This window comes from Mauremys reevesii, linkage group 3 (assembly GCF_016161935.1).
Source record: "Mauremys reevesii isolate NIE-2019 linkage group 3, ASM1616193v1, whole genome shotgun sequence".
Taxonomy (NCBI): domain Eukaryota; kingdom Metazoa; phylum Chordata; order Testudines; family Geoemydidae; genus Mauremys; species Mauremys reevesii.
Window position 1 is genome coordinate 117796082 of NC_052625.1, and position 27261 is coordinate 117823342.

The window sequence follows — 27261 nt, forward strand, 5'->3', positions numbered from 1 at the left end:
CCAGAGCTCTGTGGCAGCCGGAGTCCTGGGCCCTTTAATTCGCCCCTGAGCTCCGGGGCTCCCAGCTGCCTCTGCAGCTGGTAGCTCTGGGGTGATTTAAAGGCCCTGGGGCTCCCAGCCACAGCTGGAGCCCCAGGGCCTTTAAATCTTGAAAGGCCCCGCCTCTTCCGGTTGAGGCCCCGCTTCTTCCAGTTGAGGCCACACCCCGCTCAGGACTCCAGCGTACCGGTAAGTCCTTTAAGTTACTTTCAGCCCTGCTTCCATTAGAATGTAATCAGACCATTTGCTGGTATTCATTCTAAATGATTTATTCCACTTTAAAGGGGGTGGGGGAGCCACATCTAGGCTGAGAAAACATGGAAAATTTCGGGAAATATAATTTAAGAGAAATATTACAGTAGAAATTATTTGGCATAAAAGATGACTTTACACGGCATTAAAGCCTGTATTTCTATATTTTACATACCCTCAAAATATGAATGAAATGTTAATACAGCAATTAAGTTTGTGCACAATTTTTTTTTAAATTGTGAAATACGAGTGGTCAAATTATCAGAGAAATGTTATTTTGGACAGATTATTCCTAACAGCAATGGGAAAATACTACAAATGTATAATGTGGGTGAGTTCGCTTTCATAAAAGGACCTTCATTCTTGTATTTTCCTATTTTATTTTAAAAACATCTTTTTTTCGTATTAATGCCACTGCATCACTTTGAAGTGTAAATATATATCTTAATGCAAAGACATACAGTTTGAACAAATAACAGTGTGATAGTTACAGGAATCCCAGCAATGCTTTTAAGAAGTCAGTCATGCTGCATTCTGGTGTGCAAAGGCCAGTGTATGGGAAAGATTAATAGAATGTGTGATCTAATGATTAAGCACATTCTAAACATTCATAGGAAGGAAGGAAGGAAGGAACACTGTCATAGTATGGAGGCCTTGTTTACAGAGAATAATTGAAGAAAGCCAGATTAAGTTCTCTTACCTTTTTTTTCAAAGTCCGTATTGCTAGATTTGAGCATGTACGGGCACCATTTAAAATTTAATGAGATTTCCTATTGTGCATATTCAATGACCTGCTCAAATGTTAACAACACTGAAAGATTTGTTTCAGAATGCAAACTTAGCAAAAGCAAGCATTCCTCATTGGAGGATCTTTCCATGACAAGTCTAAGGTATTTGAAAAAGCTAACAATATTTTTTTTTATTATTATTTTTTAAATTTCTTCTTCATAACCAACATCTGAAGGGATTTTCCCCTCAGACTTTGCAGAACAAATTTCACTTTTGGGTTGAGACAAAACATAAGATGTTCTCCAACAGCAAAATCTATCTGTAAGTTAAGACCTCATAGTAAGTTAAGACCTCATGAAAAATAAGGGGTTAATAATGGCAATAGTTTTGCAACCACAGCTACAGCTTTGGCTACCCATGAATAATATATATATTAACCACAGTTCTCAAACTGGCCCTGCGCTCCATGGAGAGCAGAAAATGACTTCTCATTTCCATATGCTGAATTGCATTAAAAGCCATTTAAAATACTTGGATAATATTACTTTTTCATGTAAACAATAGCTGCAGCTGACTCAGGGAATAGATGGTCTGTGCAATCACAAACCAGAGGAAAGGTTGTCCATGAGAAACTCTGTATTATGATATAATTCACCCTATGAAAAAGTCTCAGAATTCTTGTGATAGGTGCACGTTTGCCTATATTATGTAGATGAATGTGTGTTCATATCTTATTAGTGACTTCCATTGATTTAAACATTGATTTGTGTCTCTTTGTTGTCAAAAAATCTGTTAATATAAATACGTATAAAACTGACATTACCACTAATATACACAGCTTTATACGGAGAAAGCAATGTCCAGATCCTCAAAGGCATTTAGGTGCCTCCCATGGGTGTTAGGTGCCTAAGCACCTTTGAGGATCTGAGCCTTAAGGTACCATCTAGACTTGGCGCTGGGGGTATGATTCCCAGCTCGAGGAGACATACTCACATTAGCGCTGATTGAGCTAGCGTGCTACAAACAGCATGTAGCCATGGCAGCGCTGGTGACAGAACAAGCTAGCTGACCCAAATATGTACCATCCTAGCCATGCACTCAGGGAGGCTAGCCCATCCCGCCACTCATGTTGCTGCAACTACACTATTTTTAGCACACTAGCTCAATTAGAGATAGCAGGAGTATATCTCCTTGAGCTGGGAACCACACCCCCAGGTCCAAATGTAGACATATGCTTAGTGCTGGATAGTCTTGTGTCCTTCAACTTTCAGTAAATATTTACTGATCACAAAGGTGTGTGTACTGATTGTGTGATAACTTGATTTACACTTATACAAACATTGCTTTTTTCAGCATTACAGATTATATTCTAAACAGCGTATATATTGCCCAAGTATTCAAACCAAAGTGCCTAAAGTTAGACACCTAAACCTGTATTTACACACCTGAATAAAAATGGCTTGTATTCATAGGTACTGAGCAACTGCAGTGCACATTCACTGTAATGGCTGTCACTGGTGCTCAGGATCACTGAAAAATCAAGCCATTGTTATTAAGGTGTTTAACTTTAGACAAAGCAATTGGAAAATTATGGGCAATATATTTACCAAGAATAAAAGATTTAGGGGATCTAATGTCCCCCTGCAATTCACAGAGGATTGCCGCAGGCTCCCATTTCAGCAGAATAGGGAAACAAATTCCTTAAAATACAGGCTACATAGCAACATCAGTACTGATCAGATTGTACTTCATCTCCACACTACCCCCGTTGGATACAATCTGTATAGAAAGAGTAATCCAAATACTGCATTGCACATATCTGGCTGGTCTTGCAGTCCCCTTCACAGACAATGCTTTTGTCATAACTCACAATGAAATTATTGTAATACTGTTGAAACAGTTTGCTGTGTGGCACAGTGAATTGCTTTGCCATTTCATATAAATTTTCTGGCTTCAAGTCTTCAATACCATATGCTTTGGTCAGGATGTATTCTAGTTTCCAGTTTGATTCATTTTTCAGGTTGGCATCTGTGAGGTTCAAGTAAAACTGCCAAAGATCCTACAGGTTTAAAAAAAAGGAGAGGGGGCACAGTTGTATGGCTTTCTTGCTTGCTTCATTAAGTTTCTAGAATGATATATTGATTAGGAAGCTGTCACTGCTTATTATTCACAACTGAATAAAAGGTCATGCCCCACCCCAAGAGCTGGGCTCACACCATAAGCTGACACTTGCATTGAAGTAATGGTGGGGGGAAGAAAGAGAGAGAGACAAATGAGGTAGCTACATTATTAGAGGTGCTTCCTCTCAAAAAAGAGGGTAAACCAAAGTCCCTTATGCTCATCTCTGGTGGCTGGCCAAATGAATGATAAAACCAGATCTAGGCTACATATAGGGAGAAAAGCATAGTAAGGGCTGAACTCACTTTTCCCCAGGCACCATTTGGTGGCATATGGATAGGTGGCCAGTGGAGGCCACGGGAAGAATGTAGGGAAATGAAGACCTGCAGGAATGAGGGTCATGTGAGAAATGGGCAGCAGCTAAGCACATAAGCTTTGCCATTGACTCCAGTAAGGCAAAGGATTTCACCCCTGAACCTTCTGGAAATTCTCTTCCAGTGTTTTATACAGTGCCAGACTAAGCGCACCAAAGTTATTCTCTCTATCACCAAAGCTCGCAGGTGTCTAAAGAGAGACCTATCCGTACGCGCCAGGATTCTACCTGCCTTTTCCATGGCTGAACAAAAGCTTTTTTCCTGACTTTTATTCTGTGTTCTAGGGTTTAGGCAGCAGAAGGAAAATGGGAGGTGGGTCTTTCAGGTCCAGGAAAGGCTACATCGTTCCTATTTGAAGATTAAGAAGAACCCTTCCTCCTCCCACCCCTCTCTGCCTACCACTGAGGAGACAGAACCCAGCACCAATCTGGCAGCAGGACACCCGGTATGAAAAAGGCTTGAGCTGTAGCTATTTTAATCCTGAACACTAACACAATGCTTTTCATCTTCACATACCAACAAGCTGTACTGAAGAGGATCGTATTGATACAGTCTGACTCCAGGATTGTTGGACTCTCTCTGCCACACACTTTTCACTGGAGTCACGGCAGGTGCCACAAACAAGGAATTTATTGGGTTTTCTAAAAAAAAATAATTGGGAAATAATCATTCCCTTTAGGGTAAATGCTTTCAGAAATGCATTATTTACATTTGAGAACAAAGACGACAAGACCCAGGGTGCTTGGCTTAAGTACTTTAGGGATTTTTGCACAGGGGTAGCTATATCAGTGCAACCGCCCAGCACAGAGATGCTGCGCTGGTGCAAACCTAGGTACGTCTCACCCATATGAACTCCACTTTATGTCAGTGCAGCGCATCTACACTGGAGGCTTGCACTAGAATAGCTACATTGGCCCAACAATCCAGAATGTAGCCATGCCCTACCTATCCAGTGCATTTCTCCTGTTAGCCTGGTGACAGATATGGCAATTTCCTGCACAACCTCATTGAAGAGAGACAAAGTAGGTGTGGTCATTTTTCTTTTACTGGACCAACTTCTGCTGGTTGAAAGGGATGAGCTTTTGAGATTCACAGAGCTATTGTTCAGGTCCTTATTGAATTAAGTTTATGTATCATTGTGGGCCAGGGACTGTATGCAATTCCATGGGGGATGGGAACAACAGTCCTCGGAACTGAGAACAATGGGGGAGTGATTAGGCAAATTTACTCAGGTTAAATACCTCCAGAGAGCTACCACCACCAGGAGAGATTTGCATATGCTGATTCAGACTGGATACTCTAGAGAACCAATAGTCAGCAAAAGGACTTTTGGATAAACAGCTTGAGTTTAAACTGTCCAAGGGAGGCGCCAATCCTTCCTTTTATTGTTTTAATATATTTTCTCTGTAATGCTTTTACCTTACGCATAAAAATGTTGCTTAGTAAGAGCTGGGTGTAACTTAACTGTGGCCAATTATGCTGCCTATAGCCTCTGAGGAGAAGGCAAAGCAGGCCTGCTCAGGCAGTCTGATTTGCTGGGGAACTCGCTGTAGGCAGGGCACTGTGCAGCCTGGAAATACCCTAGTCAGGAAGGAGAGACACATGTCCTGTGTTCCCTCTAATTTTTTGCATGCATGTGCAGAATGAATTTTGTTGTGTGCACCAATATGGAGGTGACGTGTGAAACTTCACCTCCATATTGGTGCACATAACAAAATTCATGTGGTGGGGGTGGGACCAAGGGGTTCAGAGTGTGGGAGGAGACTCAGGGCTGGAGCAGAGGCTTGGGATGCAGGGGGGTGAGGACTCCAGCTGGGAGTGCGGGCTCTGGGGTGGGGCAGAGGATGAGGGGCTCAGGGTGGGGGCAGTGGGCTCTGGCTGGGGTGGGGTGAGCTCTGGGATAAGGGGTTTGGGGTGCAGGCTGCCTCAGGGCTACAGCGGGGATAAAGGATTCCCCCTAGCTCTCTCTCCCTGAGCAGCACCTGGGCTGGGGAAGGGGGGTGGGTGGGAAGGCACCTTTCCCTGCCACAGCAGCTCCGGGGTTGGGGCCATGGGATAGGCATCTCTCCGCGAGTTGGGCTGGAGCCGGGGGAGGGGTGCCTCTCCCCCGGCCACGGTAGGTCCAGGCCGGGGGCTGGCTTGGGGTCGGTGGAGAGAGGCACCTCTCCCCACCACAGCCCTGAGCGCCTGCATGGAGCTTAATAGGCTGCTGCATGGCCGCAAAGCTTAGAGGGAACTTAGGACATGTCTCCACCCAAGAGACTGATAGTTAGGGAGCCAGAAGCTTGAGAGTGGTTTCCCCTGCTGGACCACGGAGGGGGAATTCAGGTACAGGTGCCCTGAACTGTGACAAGCCTCACTAAAGGAAACAGATCAGAGCTATCTTCAACTTACCGCAGCTTCCTTTATGTTTTTTGCATTATCAGAAATGTCAGGTGCCTACAACAATTTGCCCTGAAGCTCACCTAACCAGACTATGAGAGAAATCCCTGCTGGCACCTGTTATGTCTACCCTGCTCTTTACAGCAAGTCAAAGGAAGATATTTGAGGACTTTCAGTAGCTAGAATACACAAGTATGTGTATTTAGAGCATCTCTATGAAGAAAGTTAGATATTCCTTTATGCAGCCAACATAACAGTGCAGAAGTCACAAGGCTGAAGGCCACAAGTGAGCAGGAGCTCTGAAAACTGCAGAACAGTGCAGGAAAGCCAGCAGACTCTTCTGAAGGAAATAAAATGGACTCTGTATCTCAAAACATGGATTTTGGCTGCAAATTCCAATTAAGCTTGAATTCAGCGAAGCTTGTCAATAAACAAATGCCTGAAATGAGAACACATTCTGAAAAGAGCAAAGTCATAGTGAGCAAGATTAGACATGCAAGTGCCTATTTTTGTCAGAGGAACAAGACAATAAAACAGATTTGGAAGCAGAGTGACTTGCACAACACAACTTGCAGCAACAAAACAGCAAGGGTGGTCTGTCCCCCTCGCTGAAGTTTGGAGTTGGATGTGTAGTCAGTTAATTAAATGTGCAGCCAGCCCTGGGAATGTGCAGCCAGCCCTGCCTTAATAGACATGTTAAGAACAAACTCTCTAAAGGTGGTTCTCTCACTTGGTGCAATTCCTTCTTATTGGGGTGTCGATGTGAAATTGGTCTATGTTAAGATGACAGCGACTCAGAGTGCAGAGCTGATTCATCAAAGGGTTTTATGATTGTCTTTAGAAGTTCATATAAAACCTATTATAAATGTGGAGTCAATTATGGTAAGTTTATAGATACTGTAACAAACTCAGGCACTGGAGTCACCGTTCTATGCTATAGACACAAATATTTAAGCAGCAATTTCTATTAGAAACAACATCCTTTGTAGCCACTGTCACTTTTAAAAATAAGTGATTTCAGAGCATAAAGCAAAACCTTCAAAGCTGGGTGCTTATCCCAAAGAAAAATCACCTGATCAAGGAGATGGCACAAGCAGAGATTTCTTTTCCCCACCCCCGCCACTTATCTTAATTAACTTTAAAGCAGCAGGGAACCCAGCAGAGAGGTTCAGTAATGATGCAGGAAACACAAAAAGCAGAACACGTTTCCTTGGCCTGAGAACATTCCCTTTGACATACATAACACACAATAGGAACCGGCCAGTGTAATTTGACCATGTCACTGAAAGAGAGGAGAGGAAAGACTAGAGATGCTTGTCTAGGAATTACTGGTGTTCATTAGAAGTGTGACGCTTAAAAGTCTCTTCTAATATCAGTAGAAAAGGAAAATGTGGACAGTCTGTCTTACAATACAATGTGTAGTTCTTCCGCGCATTTCTCATTACAGGAGTTTGGGGAGAACAACATTTATACAGTGTTCTAGTAAATGTTCAACAACCTTGATACAACATAAATAAATAGCACTTTCATCCCCATTTCTTTTTAAGAATAATTCACACCAGAGTTTGACTGGCCCCCATATACACCAAAATATTCTTTTACTTGGAGCCAATCAGGAAGGGATGCAGCAAAGACACTTTTATGCTACAAACATCATTACCTTTCTCATCCAGAAGGATCATGATGCTATCTCTGTGAGTGTGTCCAAAAAACTGTCCAGCAATAACATCACTATACTTGCGAAAAATCTTTACTAATCTCTCATTGTAATATCCTCTTATGGCAGTAGTGTTCCTTGCAAAAGGCAGATATCCTATTGGCACATGTCCTATCACATATACCTAAAAGATCAGATAGATACAACACAATTAGCATCCTCATATGAAGCAAACGTTTTCAGCTTTAGCCTAGAACTGATTAACACCGAGTCTCATAATAATGCAGTCTTTGAAAGACGGTGTCACTCTGAAAATTGTAAGTTAGTTTTTCTATAAGCAAGCATGAGTAGTTAGTAACAGAGTGTAAAGTAATTATGAACCAATATTTAGTAACCTTACATAAAAAATGAGCATAAGTGATAGGGTGACCAGATGTCCTGATTTTATAGGGACAGTCCTGGTTTTTGGGACTTTTTCTTATATAGGCTCCTATTACCCCCCGCCCCCGTCCTGATTTTTCACATTTGCTATCTGGTCACCCTAATAAGTGAATACATTTATTACAATACTAGGGAAGTGGCAACTCCTAAAACTAAAGCTGCATGACATTTCCTTTCTATGCCTTTCTTTTTGAACATTCATAATTTTTTTGAAAAATATTTGCCAGAGTGACATTTTTAGCATTGTTCTTTGGACTAGTGTGAATATTTGGGGAAAGGCTGTGCAAAAAAGATTTCAGTAATTTAGGAGACAAGAAGAGTTAAAAAAATACACTTGTTCCATTATTTAAAAAAAAAATTGTGCCTTTTTCTTGAACTGTTTTAGGTTCCAAAATTGTTTGATATTTTATTGTAGGGTTTGAGAAATGGCATATGACTGTTTGATTAAATACTGTAGCAATATGTATCCACACAGGAGACAAAATTGTGTACACAATTTTAACTTTCATTTCTTCACTTCTGCATGCTTGGCAACCTGAACAATGTTTTGTGTTGCAAGATAGAGTTTGTGAAATATGCTTTTCATGTGTATTATCTGCTAAAGGGAAAGAATGTAATATTTGTACTGCAAGTACCTGTACAAACATACCCAATGTTCTCTGGTACCATGTTACAGATGCAACTTTTCAACCAATTTCCCATTTAAATAGCAGAAATATCCTCTGCATCAAGTCTTGTAGTTTTGTGGATAATTCCATTTTGGATTTCCTGGGCTATGAAAGTACTGTAATAGTCCTTATAATGCAGACATGATTCTGATCTCACTTGCACCAACACCGACCAAGAGTGAGGTCAGAGTTATGATATTAAACCTGTTTAAGTAAGACTAGAGTCAGGTCTCTCTTTTTTTTTCTTTCCTATTGCTCACTACTGCGTGTAGCAGGTAGCAAATATACATTTCTTAAAGCCTCTGCCCTATCAAATCAATTGCAAATTCTAAAATAGCCCTGAAACTTGATTCACTTCTTTCTCTTTTCCTTTTGCCAGCTTTCTTTCAGTTTACACAAATAGATATGATGGATACTACTACTGACATTGAGTTGATTCATTGTATTCTGTGTGTAACACCTACCTTCTCCTTCTTTTGAAGAGAGATTTCTAGTGTGCTCTCCAACCACGCTAACTGGTTGGCCGGGTCAGTTATATTCAGAGTCACATGGTTGGGACTATAATATAGATTTGTGTTCAAACTGATTATCCTGAGTGGTTGAGGGCTAACACTGGATTGAAAGAGTTGTGTATAAAAGCCACCTGTGGAAACAAGATCAACATAATTTAGAGGAAGAATGCTTTCGGAACACAAGTTTAGAGTGAAAGGACTACACTGACATTTAGAATAGTAAGACTTCTATCAACCATATTCTGAAATGCTTACTCGTATTGAGCAGCCCTTATTTCTCAAGTAATCTAGTTGATTTAACTGTATTCAATATCACTCAGAGGTGAGGAAAATGACACAGGGCATCTTTTAGGACCACTTCTACTTTTTGCCCTTTATTTGTCAATTTGCATGTGTGTATGAATTGGGTAATTGCATAAGCGGTGCTAAATGCAACAAGAATATCTTAGCCATTTCATGGGTTCTCAACATTAGCATTGTGTGAGTTCACTGATTTTCCTGTAGTTAAGGACATCTGACTTCCAAAACAGAGATCCAATTAAAGGAAAACACAATGTGTTTGCCATCCATTCAGGCTCATGAAAGGAAGCCTATGTTATGTAGTAGCGTGAAAAAATTAACCCACAACTCTGGCCAACCCTCTATAGCATACAGTAAACCTCAGAGTTACGAACACAGAGTTATGAACTGACCAGTCAACTACATACCTCATTTGGAACTGGAAATATGCAATCAGGCAGCAGCAGAGACCAAAAAACCAAAATCAAACCAAATACAATACACTACTGTGTTAAACATAAGCTACTAAAAAAATTAAGGGAAAGCAGCATTCTTCTTCTGCATAGTAAAGTTTCAAAGCTGTAGTAAGTCAATGTTCAGTTGTAAACTTTTGAAAGAACAACCATAACATTTTGTTCGGAGTTGTGAACATAACAGAGTTATGAACAACCTCCATTCCCGAGGTGTTTCTCCTAACTCTGAGGTTCCACTGTAGATGTTGTGGAGCAGATCCCCCAGCTACTATAGCTCCACTGACTTCAATTAACACCAGCTCTTCAATTAACACACCCTCTGTGTGTTATTCCTTTAGTCTCTCTCTCTTCCCTTCTTGCTCTCAAGTCCTTCTTACCCAGTCTCTCCTATTCAGAATGCCAACCCCCAAATATTCCAGTTCAAATTAAACTTCCAAACCCGCAGTGTTTGTGGGGGTTGGAAATTGAATTGAGTTTGTCAGCCCGTTGCTTTAAAAAAAAATCATTATTCTATCAGCCTATATCTGATTAACTGAATTAGATACGGAATATTTTAATTAATTGTATAATCCCAGTGATTATTTGCTAGCTCCTCACTTTGCATAAAGGTGTTACTAGATCTTTGAAACTTGCTCTTTGAATTGCAAGTATTCTCAAAACAAGTAAACAATTATTCTTCAATTTTTCTTTAAGTATAAGTGTAACTATGGCTTCACATACCCTTCCTTGATAGTTACGCTCTTATTTTAGATTGTGAACTCTTCCATGCAGTGAGTGAGTCTCTTTTATGTTTGTACAAGGCTTACAACATTGTAAATGCTACCCAAAGCAGGGAATTATTATTATACAAAAACAAGAATAAAGTCTCCCTACAAGATTAACTGTAGACAGGAATTGCTATATAGCAAAATCAATAACTCTTTTACCTCTGGAGAAACAGGGCCAGATGCTCTATTGCACTGATTCATTCTTGCAGTTTAGTGAAATAGAGAGGGTAAATCTATAGAACTGTCAGATCTCTCAGCATTAGTTTTACAAAATATAGCTACTATATTTTACCTTTCTTGAAGGTACTGATTGCCTCATCAGTTAGCCAAGGTTTCCAGAAATTTGCTACTGCGCTGTAAACTTCACTGGCAGATACAGGCAGCTGATCCTGTCAAAAAAGAGAACTTTCATCACAGTCTGACACACAAATTCATGGATTTTTAAAGCCAGAAGGGACCATCTGTTCTGATCTCCTGGAAAACATAGGCCATAGAATATCAGCCAGTTACTTCTGTAGAGTGGTAAGGAGCAGGGTCGGCTCCAGGCAGCAACCGAGCAAGCTCGTGCTTGGGGCGGCAGATTCTATGGGGCAGCATTCCGCCCAATCCTAGGGCAGCAGGGGAGCGCCCTGCTGGGAGCAGGCTGCACGCTCCGTCTGCCCCAGCCGTGCCAGGTCTGTAACAAGCCCGGCAGGGCAGCCCTGTCCTTCCCTCTCCGCCGACTGGAGCGGCGCTGAGGCCTCCCGGCAGGCGGCGCAACGCGAGGGGCCGCGTGGCGAGCGCCCCGCTGAAGCCCTGGCCCCTTTTCTCTCTCTTCCCCACTCCCTACCACTTCCCCCTCCCCCCCGCTAGCCGGGGCACATCTACAGCGCAGGGAAACCCCCTGCACCCGCGCTCCGGACGCGCCACAGGTGTTTTTGTTTTGTTTGGGTTTTTTTGCTTTGCCGTTCTGGCCACCCCAATTTTTTTTTTTTTGCTTGGGACGGGAAAAAAGCCAGAGCCAGCCCTGGTAAGGAGTGGGAGCTTAAGGTACTGTTCTGACTACAAGATATCACTGATGACCAGTGCAGCTCTGGAAATTCCTTTCACAGTAACGGAAAGATATGCGGTGCATGCAATAAAAAGATTTTTATGGCCCTACTTACATGCAAAGCCTGAAAGTTGCTTTGTCCACAGACCTTGAGACAAGAGACTCTACCTCAAGTGCCTACAAAGTTTAATTTTTTACATTTTATTTAAACAAATCTGAAAACCATCATAATGCTATTCCCCCAGCCCTCTTTTGCTCCCAAGCTAAACATTTTAACAGGTTTTTTTAGGAGAAAAAACTTTTCATCTTCTGTCTAAGTTTGATGTGAGAGTTCTCTAATCAGGTTTTGCTGAGGCACTTGAGCACTGCTTGGCTCAGGTGAAAGTGCAAGAATCCTAGTTAAAGATGTTGATAAAAAAATTTCACATAAAAGTCAAAAACTATCCCTCCCTCCCCACCCCCAATCCCAGAATAGCCTAGTGGTTAGGGCATTCACCGGGCTGTCAGAGGTCCAGGTTCAAGTAATCAGAACCAAATACCTGAATTTCAGTCAGAGCTGAATGTGACGTCTCTTTTCTATGGCATTTAACACCACTAGTAAATGAGAGCTAGAAACATTTAAAGTAATGGGATTAGGGCTTAACAACTCAGTTGCACAAAAAATTTCTAAGTTTCTAAATGTGTTTTTCTTTTTGATGCAAGATGAAAATGACACCTTTCTGATTCACAAAACATTGTGTGTGTGGGGGGGGTGAGAACAGTATTATGGTGGTTTTCCTATTTGTTCAAATAAAATGTAAAATTAAACTTTGTAGGCACTTGAGGTTGACACTCTTATTTCAAGGTCTGCGAATAAATCAGCTTTCAGTCTTTGCAGGCACACACAGCTATCAAAAATCAAATATATGGTTAGTTTTCATCCAACAGATATGCTTAAATCTAGCTCCAGATATGAGATATGAGGCTGAATTGTGGGTTCACGGAGGCTTAGATCTGGTTCCCAAACACAGGGTCATGTTCTGTGTACATTTGGATTAGACACTAAATTAGGGAGCCTGTTCTAATTGGAGCTACCAGGTAGGCTTGTGCAAGAGGACCAATATGACAACAAAGGCTGAAAGACAATTCAATTACATATTAATCCGCTGATATTTTCCACATACGTTGCAACAAGAAAAGGACCAAAGATCATTAAGTAGCTTTACTCAATCAGTTGGTGTTCAGCATATTGGGGCATGTAGTCCAAAAGCAAGTGTGAAATATGTAACAGCAGCCATATGTGCTGTGCAACATCAATGTTAGTTTGTGGCACGTAGTAAGCAAGTGCCTATAAAATACAGCCCATCCAAACGTGCAACACCCTCACATTTTGTACAGTGTCTCCCTTGTAGACGCCCACATGATATTCAAACTATAGGGAAAAAACATGGCAATTCCGCACATCAATGAAGTCTTAGGGTATGTCTACACTACCAGATTAGTTCGATTTAACTTAATTCGAATTTGTGGAATCGACCTTACAAAGTCGAATTTGTGTGTCCACACTAAGGACACTAATTCGACTTTGTGAGTCCACACTAACGGGGCAAGCGTCGACATTGGAAGCGGTGCACTGTGAGAAGCTATCCCACAGTTCCCGCAGTCCCCGCTGCCCATTTGAATTCTGGGATTTCCCCACAATGCATGCTGGGGGGAAAAATGTGTCGAGGGTGGTCTTGGGTAACTGTCATCATTCAACCTGCTTTCGGACGTCTCAAAGGGAGATGGAGGAGCTTACTGACTCGCTCGGATCTCAGCGAAACCAATATCCCCATTGTTATTGCAGCTTGCTGTATTCTCCAAAATCTCTGTGAGAGCAAGGGGGAGACCTATATGGTGGGATGGGAGGTTGAGGCAAATCGCCTGGCTGCTGATTACGCTCAGCCAGACAGCCGTGCAATTAGAAGAGCCCAGCGGGAAGCGCTGTGCATCCGGGAGGCTTTGAAAGCTAGGTTCCTCAGGGAGCAGGGTAACCTGTGACTATTCAGTTTCTTTACAGAGAAGCTGAACCTGCCCCTGCTTCAGTTACTATTGACTTTCTTCTGCGGTTACATACCCTGTTCACCACATTTCCCCCCTTCCAACACACGTTTAAAAATAAAGTTAATAGAACATTGTTAATTAACAACGTTTTCTTTATTAATGAATTCGCGTTAAAGGGTTGAAACAGGGATGCAGACTGTGGTGGGTGTGCAGTGATGTTAACACCGCTTCTACAGTCGAGGAATGATAGGCTCCTGCTCCTAGAGCGGTCTGCAGTGCCGGACTGGTTGTTTCAATGGAGCCTGCCATTCCTCCTTTTCGGGATGCTGTGTGCGGGGGCTACGTGACCTTGTGGCGGGAGAGGATTCCCCTGCTGCGTGGCTCTGTGGTCCGGGACAAGGACCGCTGCATAAGTTCTGTAACCGCCCTCCCATGCCACAAAGTCACGTACCCCCCACTCACACAGAACATGGAAAACACCTCCCAGACTGACCAGGGTGCCTACTGACTGCACTGTGTGTGTGACCTGCTGGTGATCCTGCCCCTGTGTCTGTACCCTGGTAAAGGTGACTGTCCTATACAATTAACAACCCCCTTCCCCCGCCCTTCACAGACAGTCTTCTGTAGAAAAACTTGACGGAAATAGTAATTAACAGCAAACTACTTTTAATAATCAACTACACAGTTAGGGGATGAAACTGGGATTGGGGCTTCGGTGAGCCAGGAAGGGAAGGACTTCTCAACATTTAGGGAACGAGAGCCTTCTTGTATTTGTGCACTCTGCAGGGGTGCAGTGACAGTTTTCATGGCCCCTGTCACCCCTCCTTCTTGTTACTTTGGGTGAGAGGGGTTTGGGACTTTGTGGTGGGGGAGGGCAGTTGCAGATACAGTGCAGGGGTGCTCTGTCCTCCTGCCTGCGGTTCTGCAGAACATCCACAAGGCGCCGGAGCGTGTCAAATTTTCCCTGGGCATTTCCTGTGTGGCTGGTCAGAACATCCAAGCTCAGACTGCTGTCCAGAGCGTCAACAGAGTGGTGCACTGTGGGATAGCTCCCGGAGCTACTAAAGTCTATTTCCGTCCACACATAGCCTAATTCAACATAGCCATGTCGAATTTAGCGCTACTCCCCTTGTCGGGGAGGAGTACAGAATTTGAACTAAAGAGCCCTCTAGGTCGAACTAATTAGCTTCCTGGTGTGGACGGGTGCACAGTTAAGTTGAATTAACGCTGCTAAATTCGACATAAACTCCTAGTGTAGACCAGGCCTTATATCTCAAAACAAAATGCTATATAATAAATACTCACATATTTTAGAGTGCACAGCTGAGAGAAATAGATGCAGTTTCCCTTTAAACAGCAAACAAGTGTTTGGAGCATGATATTTTTCTGTCCTAGTTTACTATATTTCAATGTGTTACATTGAATATGCTTTACAAACACGACTAACATTCACCATACAGGGTTCTCAATAGCTACATGCTAATGTCTGCACTGAGAATTTACATCAGCCACTGTGCATGAGAAAAATTGTATGCAGCTATCTTCCTCTAGATCCCAGGAGGTTGCTACGTGTCAGTTATTCTCCCTAAACGCTGAAACTCCTTTTAAAACAAACAACAACAACAAAAACCTGAACTAAATTTCATTTAAGCAAAGGGGAGAAACAGTGTAACTATACATTATATTAAAAGACACACACACACACACACACACACACACACACACGTCCCCCCGTAAGGGCTAATGGACATACAGAATGCTGCTTGGGGGGTGGGGGGGAAAGGACTGTTTAGAGTATGGGAGGATCTTAAGAGAGTCCTAGCTAAAATCTAAAAACAAATTACCGCAACTGATCTGCTTACGTACGATCTACCTCCTCCCCTGAGATCTGGTGGGAGAATTCAGCCCTTACTCCTTTGAACTGCTATATTAACTTAGAAATATGTTTAGTGGATATGTTCATTTTCTATGTTTTCATCTATGCCGAGAACAACATTGCTAACACAATGTGGAAGTCAGAAAGGCATTGTGCCAGACTGGAATGAACTATGGGACCAATAACTTGTCAGTGGAAGTCTCTGTAGCAGTCCCAAACAATGCACTACTAATGCAATTTTTTATATCAGTGAAGGAATGGTGGGATTTTATGTTATCATTTGTTTTTGTTTTATGTCACCATTAGAAAACAGAGGAAATTAATTACAAAAAATGTACATGGTCCTGATCCAATGTCCTGTGAAGTCAATGGACACACTCCCAATGAGCTTTAAGCAGGCCTTGAATATTACTGGCATACTGACAGATCCCATTAAGGATGCCATCTGTAGTACTGAGCTCAAGTATTACACACATACGCATGATTTACCCAGCATAAAAAATGAAATGTATATAAATTGTGTATATGAGGTAGTGGTTTCATGATTTGTAAGCATCCAATTTATCTAAGTCAGTTTGCAATACCATAGGTCAATAGATCTGACATCAACATTAGTTCAGGTAACTTTACACACAGAGGAAGTTGTACTTCACATCACTGTAGTATGGAAATATTTACACTCTGAAGATCTAGGTGTAAACTGGAGAATCACAGGATACTGCCTCCAGTATAACACACATATACAAATTTCATTTTTATTGCAGTGTTCCAGCGCTTTTAATTATACACAGCCATTCTGGTAAAGAAGCCCATCTGCTCATATTCCTAAAAACTCATTTTACCTGTGGCCAGTAGTCATGATTACCCAACGCAGGAAACACCTGGAGATCTGGAAAGAAACTTTGAATGGTGGAAGTCATATTGCCAATAACATTAATGACCATCTTTGTGGAGAGTTCCTCCACTGGAACATGAGGTGGACTATCCCTAAAAAGAAAAGGACTTCATAAGTGTCAAAGTAGCTACAACACTGTAAAAACCTACTCATTTGTTGTTCTGAACAACTCCACCAATGCACCTAAATTCTGGCCTGGAACACCGCTACAGAACTCAAATAAAAAGCTAGTGCATTGTCTGAGAGGGTCCCTGCTAAGTCCGCTCCTTTTATAAATAGGTTCCATGTTTAACAGAAGTGAGCTGTAGCTCACGAAAGCTTATGCTGAAATAAATGTTAGTCTCAAGTACTCCTGTTCTTTTTATGTTTAACAGAGAATCCCATGATAAATACTTACCACTATTAATACTTTTCATTATCAAACCAACCCACTCAAAATTGATATGTAATCTGGATTTCATTGCTTCCCCATCCCTTCCCCCCATGAGCCATTTAAGGTTTTATTTATTTATTTATTTATTTCCTTCCCATTCTGTTGAAAATAAAGTGCTATAGGTTAATCTAGTCTGGTCTGTTTATACATACACTTGTCAGCATCCTACTCCTGTATTTATATAGCACCTTTTAGCTCAAAAGACCTTGAAACACAAAGACAAAGCAGCAAACACGGGTATCACTACCCATCACTAAAATAAATACCCATCACTAAAAGTAAATCATCCACTAATTTACACTGAAGAAGGAATTATAGGTAGGTAGAATGTGGGATTTTCGCTAGGATGCCAAACTAATCACCTACAGTTTTTTATGGAAAATACCACGATAGTCCTGTCTAGCTACTGACATGGCCCCCATCACCACAGTGTTCAAATGCTTCACAAGCATTTATCTTCACAGCATCCCTGTGCTAATGGGAAGTATCATTACCCCTATTTTACAGATGGGGAACTGAGGCACAGACAGAGTAAATGTCTTGCCTGGGATCAACACAGGACTTCAACCCTGCTCTCCTGCATCTCAGGCCAGTGCCTCAACTACAGGAGCAGCCTTTGTTGATGATAAAGCGGGCAGGCTTGTTCTAATTCTCGTCAAAAGGAGAGCACCACCACCGACACAATCCTGAGTTATCAGTTCAGTATTGACTCAAAGAGGAGAAAAGTTCCTCCTGAATTTTCCTTAAAACCTGATTTTTTCTTGAAAGTCTCCCATCTGAGTGGTAGCCAGTCCTGACCCAGTCCTGTTCACCACATAAGTCAAGGCATAAGTATGAACCCAATATGCAGTTAAAATAACTAGCCTCCGAGTATTACATTACTGTGCACAACCACGTGGGGGTTCAACCAAAGAGTCAAACCACAGGTTGCCTGGTCCTTCAGTTGTTAGGGACGAGGAGGACAGCATTATAAAGCGGCCATCTCTTTTAACCAGCCACACCACAAAATAAAGGACAGAGACGATTGCAGATAGAGAAAATGTAGCAGATGAAAATCACATGGGTTACCATAGATACCGAGCAGCTGCACTTCTCTCTCTTTTCAGGTCTCTGTGTGCATCTTCTCAGGCCTTTACCTATACCAGGGTGGAACTCCACAATCATCCCACTCTTACACTGAGCCCTGACCTACAACAGACTCTGCACCGGCCATGCTTACCCAGAAGGTCTGACTGGGTTCAGGTACCTGCAGGTCTCCCCTTCAGGAGTCTGTGACTAGAGGTACCCAATGGATGATCAGACAGCCTTCTCAAACCAAAGTGTTGTTTATTTTAACAATGGGAACAACGCATTTAGAGAACAAATATTTTAAAATAGTCCATACACGTGTGTCTGACCTAAAGGCTTACCATCATGATGCTAACCTGGCAGGCCTAACTTCTTCAGACTCCCCAGTGGGTGCCTTTGTCTGAGCCTGGTTCCCACAAACTACTCCACTCATGCTCGAGAGTGTGTTTCTTTTTAAACCTGCCACAGTTCTTTTGATCACCTATGCTCCTGGGTCTCTTCCTGTCCTGGCATTATTGTCTCTTAACACCCTCAAGTGTTTGGAGAGAATTGGCTTCTTTTGAGTCATTCTTTTTCATAGATTATTAGAGTTTAAAGTCAGATGGGACTATTAAATCATCTAGCCTGACTGCCTGTATAACACAGGCCATTACATTTCACCCATTTATCCCTGTATTAAGTGTATTAAGCCCAATAACTTGTTTGGCTAAAGCACAGAAAGGCATCCAGTCTTCAAGAAATCAAGAATCCACCACTTTCCTTTGTAGTTTGTTCCAGTGGTTAATCATCCTCGTTAAAAATTTGTTCTTTATTTCTTTTTCTGTCTTGCTCCCTTGTTTTTGCCAACAGCCAATATTAAACTATACAAATATATTTATACAGTAAACATCCCAATAACCAGGTCAACATACAATATTAATAAATTATTCCACAGCACCTCCAAATCTGTTACAGAGGTCTTAAACATTCAGTCTGTCTTGCAACTTGTTAGTAGGGATGTCAAACGATTAAAAAAAATAATTGCAATTACCTGATTTAAAAAAATAGATGCCATTAATCACAGTTTTAATCACACTGTTAAACAATAATAGATACCAATTTAAATTCAGCATGGAAGCATGTCCTTTGGAATGGTGGCCAAAGCACGAAGAGGCCTATGAATGTTTAGCATATCTGGCACATAAATACCTTGCAACACCAGCTACAACAGTATCTTGTGAACGCATTTTCTCACTTTCAGGTGACATTGTCAATAAGATGTGGGCAGCATTATCTCCCGTAAATGTAAACAAATGTGTCTGTCTTAGCGATTGGCTGAACAAGAAGTAGGCTCAGGGGACTTGTAGGCTCTAAAGTTTTACATTGTTTTGTTTTTGAGTGCAGCTATGTAAAAAAAAGTTCTACATTTGTAAATTGCACTTTCATGTTAAAGAAGAACTACAGTTCTTGTATGAGGTGAATAGAAAAATACTACTTCTTTTATCTTTTTAGTGCAAATATTTGTAATAAAGTGAGCACTGTACACTTTATATTCTGTGTTGTAATTGAAATCAATACTTGAAAATGTAGAAAAACAACCAAAAATGTTTATAATAAAATTTAAATTGGTATTTATTATTAACTGTGCGATTAAAACTGCGATTAATCATGAATATTTTTAATCATCTAGTTAATTTGTTTTGCATTAATCGCTTGAGTTAACTGAGATTGATAGCCCTACTTGTTAGTAATTCAGATAATGCAAGCGGAGCAGACAGAAGCAGCATCTAACTCAAATTTATTGCTGCATACAGAAACAAATATTTGAGTATTTAAAACTAGTGCACTATGGTCTTCCAACTATTCAAAGTGTTTCACTAGCAGGGTGGCTATTGACTGATTCGATTACTTACCCTGTCCATATCATGAAGGAAACTTGTTGTTCAGACTCATTCATGTACTTAAAGGCTGATAAAATAAGTTGATATGGAGAATCACAGAAAAAATCTCCAAAAGGCCCAGGGTTGGAGGCATTAGCCCCTTTGGAAGAAGAACAAACTTTGGTGTGATCACCAGTGATGTGGTAAGTAGGGTCTAAATGCAAGTCGGATACATGCCAGAACTGCCCTGTTTTTAGAAAACAAACAGTAATGAAAATGGACTACTGTATTTCTTGCCAAGGTGCTGAGTTTCTCTTTACAGTTTGCATTAAGATTAATATATGAGTCAATATCACCCTCTTTTGCCCATACTTGGCAAATCTATTTATCAACTGAGATTGGGAAACTAGCCCTGGTGAATGTGGGGCCTATGCCATCAAGTTCTGCAGAATTTAAGCTTTCATTTTAAAAACTAAGTTTTTTGCCTTCATGATTACAAAGACAACCTGCAAATGTGAACTGAATGTACAAGATGCAGTGTTGTAATCCTAAATCTGCAGACTGCTCCGGTGCTTCTGTTGTGCCTCAAAGTTTTGCTAAGCAGGAGTAGAGTAAACTTAACAAAACCATGATCAGTCCCACTGCTGCTGTCCATTAGCCTGAGTGAGTGGTTTGAAACTGACAAGAATCACATCAATTTCATTCTGTTGCTACTGCTTGGGAAAGCTGTGAGCATAGGCAGTAGTAAATGACCCCAAATTGGAGGATGACATGGGGTGGAGTGATGGAGACCCTCCTTATTTACTGCTGGGTGTGGGGAAATAAAGAAAGCACTTCTCCCTTCCAGCAGCTAGAGGAGGGGGAAGTTTCCGTTTTTTCCAGACATATACTATCCAAAAGTTGATAGGAAAGATGACGCCTTCAGGCAGGGTCCAGAAACCCCAACCTTCTCCCCAGCAGCTGTGATAACAAGCAGCCTAGACTTCTTACCAGGGCATGGAGCCTCTACCAGTCTTATATTTTGTATCTATCTCTAGCTACTAGGTGTCTGGTAAGTTTTCAACTGCTGTTCCTGAGCACTAAGCAAAGGCAAGCACCCAATGGACTTTAGGTGTATATTAAACTAACAGATGAATTACAAAGTTACATGTTATAGGAATACTGACCTTCAGGTTTCAGATATGATAATAAATAGTCCTTTCAAGCTGTAGATTTCAATGCACTTTATAAAAGAGAAAATTATTATCTCTATTATACAAAAGGGAAATTGCGGCATAGAGGTAAAGTGATTTGCCCAAGGTCATATAGCCAGCCAATGGCAGAGCAGGGAACAGAACCCCAGTCAGACTCATCATAGTGTGCTTTAACCAGAAACTTATTTCAGGAACTTAAAAAGAAGATGTGAACATCTGAAAATTGTAATATTGCAATTTCTGCTAATGGTTGCAAGATTTGTCTTCTGGAAACTTACAGAGGTTTGCATTTGAGATGCATGTGAGTCACAGAAGCTGAGTATGGAGCAATAGTTCTTTTAAAACATGTATATAACTGGAAGATAAAATCACGCATAGAAAATGTGGAGTTTGCTTTGCTGACCAAAGACAAAACATGAGTTAATGTTTATTATAATGGAGTAAATAAATAAATTTCAGACATATTGCATTATTAAGTAATGCAGGGCCTAGCCTGTATGCCATTGTCTGAACCACACCCTCATGCAGACAACATAACCTATACTCAGCTTTGGAAAGATCAGATTCTTTTATTGGTAAATGTCAGCAAATATCAATTTAATTGTACACACACAAACCAACGGAAAAAAAAAACCCAAAACCAAAAAACAAATCTGGTTGTCCCATCTCAAAAAAAGATATATTGGAATTGGAAAAGGTACAGAAAAGGGCAACAAAATGTTTAGGGGTATGGAACAGCTTCCATATGAGGGGAGATTAATAAAACTGGAACTTTTCAGCTTGGAAAAGAGATGACTAAGGGGGGATATGCTAGAGATCTGTAAAATCATGACTGGTGTGGAGAAAGTAAATAAGGAAGTGCAATTTCTCCTTCTCATAACACAAGAACTAAGGGTCACCAAATGAAATTAATAGGCAGCAGGTTTAAAACAAACTTAAGAAAGTATTTCTTCACACAACACATAGATAACCTGTGGAACTCTTTGCCAGAGGATGTTGTGAAGGCCAAGAAGTTGGAATGGGTGACTAGGGATGGATCACTTGATGATTACCTGTTCTATTCACTGCCTCTGAAGCACCTCTCATTGGCCACTGTCAGAAGACAGATTATTGGGTAGATGGACCATTGGTCTGACCCAGCATGGCTGTTCCTTTGTTCATCAATATCAGTCAAAAATTTACAGATAGGAAAAGAAAAGTGCTACTTGAGAAGTTATTAGAGTTTGATTTAAGGGTATTTACTTTGTATATTTTGACATGTGATGGTCACAATTTATGTTTGGATGGTTATAAAGCTTTAAGTTTTTGAATCTTAGTATCTACTATCGTTAAATAATTGTGTGATCCTCCATTGTCAGACACACACCCTCAATTCCCCCAAAGTGTGAAAATTTAGATCAATAACAATTGGAGTAAAATGCTTAAAAATAAACACTGACATATTATTAAAAAAATTAAAATAGAATTCTGTCATGCCTACTTGTAGCATGCTCTGCTCAGGTCAGGCACTGACTGATTTATCTGGGAGAGTGCTAGGGGGTCACACAAATGCCTCAGCTTTGGGAAGAGAAGTAAATAGCATGGCATTGTACATTTGGTTAAAATAAAGCAAACGGGGGGTGGGGGGAGTGAATAAAAAGGAAGGGGTGTGTGTACCTCCCCGGCAGGGAAGTTTCTGGACATTTCCAGCCAGGTACAAAGGGAGGAGGGAGGCTGAGGACATATGAACGCAGGTGAGGGACTGTGGCAGTGCCACAGCGCCAGTTTAGAGCAGCTAGGACAAGTCACACGGGCTCGATGTACAGCTTTCCCAGGCTATAGTGAGGTGTTGCCAGTGAGCCACCCGAGGGGGAGGGGGAGGAAGCCCCCAGGAGGAGAGCTCTGTCTGCCTCTCATTCTCAGCGGGGGCTTTGCAATTAATCAGCAGCCTGGGGGATGAAGGGGGAGGGGAGGCAGGAACAAGCCTGGCTGGCTGGAGCTATTGACTGGCAGCTCCTTTGTGTCGGGGTCGCTCCCAGTCGGGAGGGTCTGGCTGGAGGTGACAACCCCACCGAGCCGGGGCCCCAGCCCTGCCCCTCCGCCTCCTTTCCAGAGGGGGCGGCCCCTTGCCCTACCTCTCTGGCGGGCGGGGGGAGGAGACAAGCCCGGCGGCTGAGGCTCAGCGCTAGCTCCCCGGGGCGCCCCGCCGACTCACCCACGGCTACGGGCGCTGGGGCGGCGGCGCCCGGGGCCGGCAAGCGGCACAGCAGCAGCCAGAGGCTGAGCGCGCAGCGCCCGCCCGCCAGCTCCATGGCCCGCGAAGCTGCCCCGGGACAGGCGCCTCTCGTGCGATCGGCCTCGGCACGGGGAGGAAGGTGCGCCGGGACCAGTCACGTGGCACTTCCTGTCCTGCAGAGCCGCCCCGCCTTGCGCTCAACGCTGCTGTCCCGGGTGCTCCGGGCCCGGAGCTCGGACGTGGAGGCTGCTCCTGCGCCACCCTAGGGGTTAGCCCCGGGGGCGTGTCGACACTCTACCTTGCCCCCAGCCTCTGATGCAGGTCGAGCCCAAGCCCCCTTGCCGCCGCACACAAATGAGTGCCAGTCAGCAAGCCCTCAGGGCCTGGGTCCTAGGACCCTGCTGGGCGGGGACAGAGCTTGAATCCTGTGGTGACGGGGTCTAAGGCTTTCGGTTCTGCAGTGTGGACACAGACCTGAGTCAGATGCTCTGCATACAGCGGTATGGATGCATTAGCATGGTTATGAGAACCAGGTCCAGGAGTTGTAAACCCATGTTTACAATGCAGCCTGGATGCTCAAGCATGGACTTGGAAACCCCAAATCCACAAGCACAGGTCCCACAGACCTGGGCTTGGTGTGACATGTAGACATACTCTTAGAGCAGAGATCGGCAACTTTTGGCACGCAGCCCACCAGCGTAAGCACCCTGGCAGGCCAGGCCGGTTTGTTTACTTGCTGTGTCTGCAGGTTCGGCTGATTGCAGCTCCCACTGGCTGCTGTTCACCGCGCCAGGCCCATAGGGGCTGTGGGAAGCGGTGCAGCCAAGGGATGTGCTGGCCACCGCTTCCTGCTGCCCCCATTGGCCTGGAGCAGTGAACCACAGCCAGTGGGATCTGGCCCACCAGGGTGCTTACTCTGGTGGGCCGGGGCCAAAAGTTGCTGATCCCTGCCGTAGAGGAAGGAATTGTTGTCCAAAGAGCAATGGAGCCCCTTTCACTCAAAGCTAAGACTGCCAATAAGGAAAGTCACCTGTTGTAACTAGGCTGTTTTATCTCCCCTAGGACAATTGGCAGGAGAGCCAAAGTCCATGTGTTAGAGAGAGACAATCACACCTTTACAGATGGAAGAGCCCAATGAGATCATCCAGCCCTCTGCACAGAGGTCAGTGTAGGAGTGCAGTGCCTTCCATTAGCTAGTGTACATTAAAGCATACCATGAGATGGACCTTCCAGCACCTGTCTAGGACAGTTATTAACAGAGCTCATTGTCACAGGCTTCTATTATTAGGGCGTATTCTGCACTGGGATACATCCAGAAACCTCTGACATGTAGGGAAACCTGCTGGAGGTACAGTGCAGAACGGACTAAATATATCTGAGGTACAGAATAAGATTACAGGTGCCTTAGAAAGAGGCACATGGTCGCACTGCATTGCAAGTCAGGAGAGCTGTGTTCTTGTTCCTGAGTCTGTCTCTCACCTGGAGGCCTTAGGCAAGTCATTTTGACTCAGTGCCTCAGTTTCTCCATCTGTGAAATAGGGTTAATGATACGTTCCTTTGTAAAGTGGCTTGAGATCTGCGGATGAAAAGTGCTATGCAACAGCAAGTAATATTATTAGCAGTGTAATAGACAGAATTTGGGCCTTACAGTCTAGGTTCCAGCTACAAACAAAGGGCCCAATTCTGCAAACACTTAGGTACGTGTGTAACTTTGCTCTATTTGCTCCATGGGACTGCTCCCATGAGCAAAGTTCCATGTGTGCATAGAGGGCCTCAAATCCTGCACAGGTGTCCCTCTACACCCCATAGAATCATACAAATGCAGGGCTAGAAGGGAGCCTGAGTAATCATCAAGTCCAGCCTCCTGTGCTGAGGCAGGACCAAATAAACCTAGACCATCCATGACAGGTGTTTGTCCAACCTGTTCTTAAATAACCTCCAGCGATGGCTGTACGGGGAGATTTTGGCAAACCAGTAAAGTGCCTGAAAGCAATTTGGCTTATTGCTAAAAGTAGTCAAGTCAGCAGGCCAATGTATAAGCATGCAGCAGCCTTAGCATAACTCAGGCAGGAGGGGAGGGGGTTTTGGGTGCCACAGACAGGGCAGCTTGACCCTGCGTCCTTCCTGCTAAGAATGTTGAAATTGCTGATATATGTATTTTAGAAAAACAGGAAGCTTGTCTATAATGTACCCTGAGGAATGTGTCTGTCAGGGTCCCAAGCATGGACACTGAAAAAAAAACCATATCTTATTAATTGACGATCATAAGGAAACCTCTTGCTTGACCTTTAAAAACTGCTTGCTTAGCAAGTTTTCTTTAAGGGATATGCCATTGTATTACTAATGTATAAATAAGGGGGAAAAGTTTGAGGTAGTGGGACTTCTCAGAAGGGGCTCTTCATGGACTCTCCCTCTGGATGCATCTTGTGTTCCCCACCGCAGATGGGCTGCTGCTGTGCCACTTGAGAGCCACACTCAGCTTTGGTAATTATCAAGGGTTGGGAGTGTTTTACTAACCTGTTGCGGATGTGTGTAAGTGCTTGAGACTAAGTAAAGTTTAGCTTTAAGTGAAAGCACTCTTGTGTTGTCCTGTTTGTGCCAGCCATCTACTGGTCAGACGGCTGTGTCTCCCCTGATTTATTTCCTGACACCACCTCCCTTTGGGTTGAAAGAACCCCGGGTTACAATGGTGATTTCACAACCTTCCTTGGAGGTCTATTCCAGAGTTTAACTACGCTGATAATTAGAAAGCTTTTCCTAATATCTAACCTAAATCGCTCACTGTAGATTAAATCCATTACTTCTTTTCCTACCTTCAGTGGCCATGGAGAACAAATGATCACAGTCCTCTTTTTAAAGCCCTCAACATATTTGAAGACTTATGAGGTTCCCCCCAGCTTCCTCAAGACTAAACATGCACAGTTTTTTGCACTTTTCCTCAAAGGTCAGGTTTTCTAAACCTTTTCTCAATTTTGTTGCTATCCTCTGGACTCTCCAATTTGCCCACATCCTTTCTAAAGTGTGGCACTCTGAATTGGACACAGTTCTCCAGCTGAGGCCTCACCAGTGCTGAGTAGAGCAGGGTAGTTACCTCCTGTGTCATACTTACAACACTCCTGTTGAGAGCGACAAAGAGTCCTGTGGCACCTTATAGACTAAGGCCTGGTCTACACTGGCGGGGGGGATTGATCTAAGATACTCAACTTCAGCTACAAGAATAGCGTAGCTGAAGTCAACGTATCTTAGATCAAATTAAAATTACTTACTTTGCATCCTCGCGGTGTGCTGGGGCTCCCCCGTCAACTTTGCTTCTGTCTCTCGCCAAGCTGGAGTTCAGCAGTTGACAGGAGAGCGATCGTGGATTGATTTATCGCGTCTACACTACACGTGATAAATCAATCCCCAATAGACCGATCGCTACCCGCCAATCCGGCGGGTAGTGTAGACGTACCCTAACAGACGTACTGGAGCATAAGCTTTTGTGGGTAAATACCCACTTCGTCAGACGCATGCGTATTCACCCACAAAAGCTTATGCTCCAATATGTCTGTTAGTCTATAAAGTGCCACAGGACTCTTTGTCACTTTTTACAGATCCAGACTAACATGGCTACCCCTCTGATACTTGACTCCTGTTAATACAACTCATAATGATGTATGAGCTTGCATGTATGAACTTGCAGGATCAGGGCCTAAATGTCTGCAGAATTGGGACCCAGTTTTGCATTGCTCCATTTCCCAAAGCAGAGTTATGGCCAAAGGACTAATCTTTTGGTAATGTAGTATAGCGGTTTTAATTCTAAATCTTAATATGCCTTGGAAAGGATAGTCTGAAGCATCTTACATTCCAGAATGAATAAAACACCAGTAATTATAGAAATACTAAAATTAAGCTAAAACCTAATAAGATGTGAGAGTTGAGATGTGTATTCATGACATAAGATAAGGAGTGAGTGAATACAAATGCCTATCTGTTCATA

The 27261-nt window shown here is 42.8% G+C and overlaps 1 protein-coding gene and 1 long non-coding RNA gene across 3 annotated transcripts in view; one reads left to right on the top strand and one right to left on the bottom strand.

Annotated features, from left to right (window-relative positions):
* Positions 1–6416, top strand: part of LOC120401010 — a 41094-nt gene extending 34678 nt beyond the window's left edge. The window contains exons 2-3 of the long non-coding RNA XR_005596226.1: positions 3797–3957; positions 5939–6416. This is a non-coding gene — a long non-coding RNA (uncharacterized LOC120401010). The remainder of the gene's footprint in view (positions 1–3796; positions 3958–5938) is intronic.
* On the bottom strand, positions 167–23513 carry SMPDL3A (sphingomyelin phosphodiesterase acid like 3A). Of its 2 annotated transcripts, none has more exons than XM_039530466.1 (8): positions 23262–23513; positions 19908–20121; positions 16462–16606; positions 10984–11080; positions 9125–9303; positions 7555–7735; positions 4029–4153; positions 167–3079 (listed from the first exon to the last, which is right to left on the bottom strand). In XM_039530466.1, the coding sequence occupies exons 1-8, from the start codon at positions 23356–23358 to the stop codon at positions 2780–2782; spliced, it is 1338 nt and encodes a 445-aa protein (XP_039386400.1). In that variant the 5' UTR covers positions 23359–23513; the 3' UTR covers positions 167–2779. The 2 variants fall into 2 exon arrangements, with proteins under 2 accessions (XP_039386400.1, XP_039386401.1); XM_039530467.1 differs by lacking the exon at positions 23262–23513 and adding an exon at positions 21041–21096.
* Positions 23514–27261: the final 3748 nt, after the last annotated feature.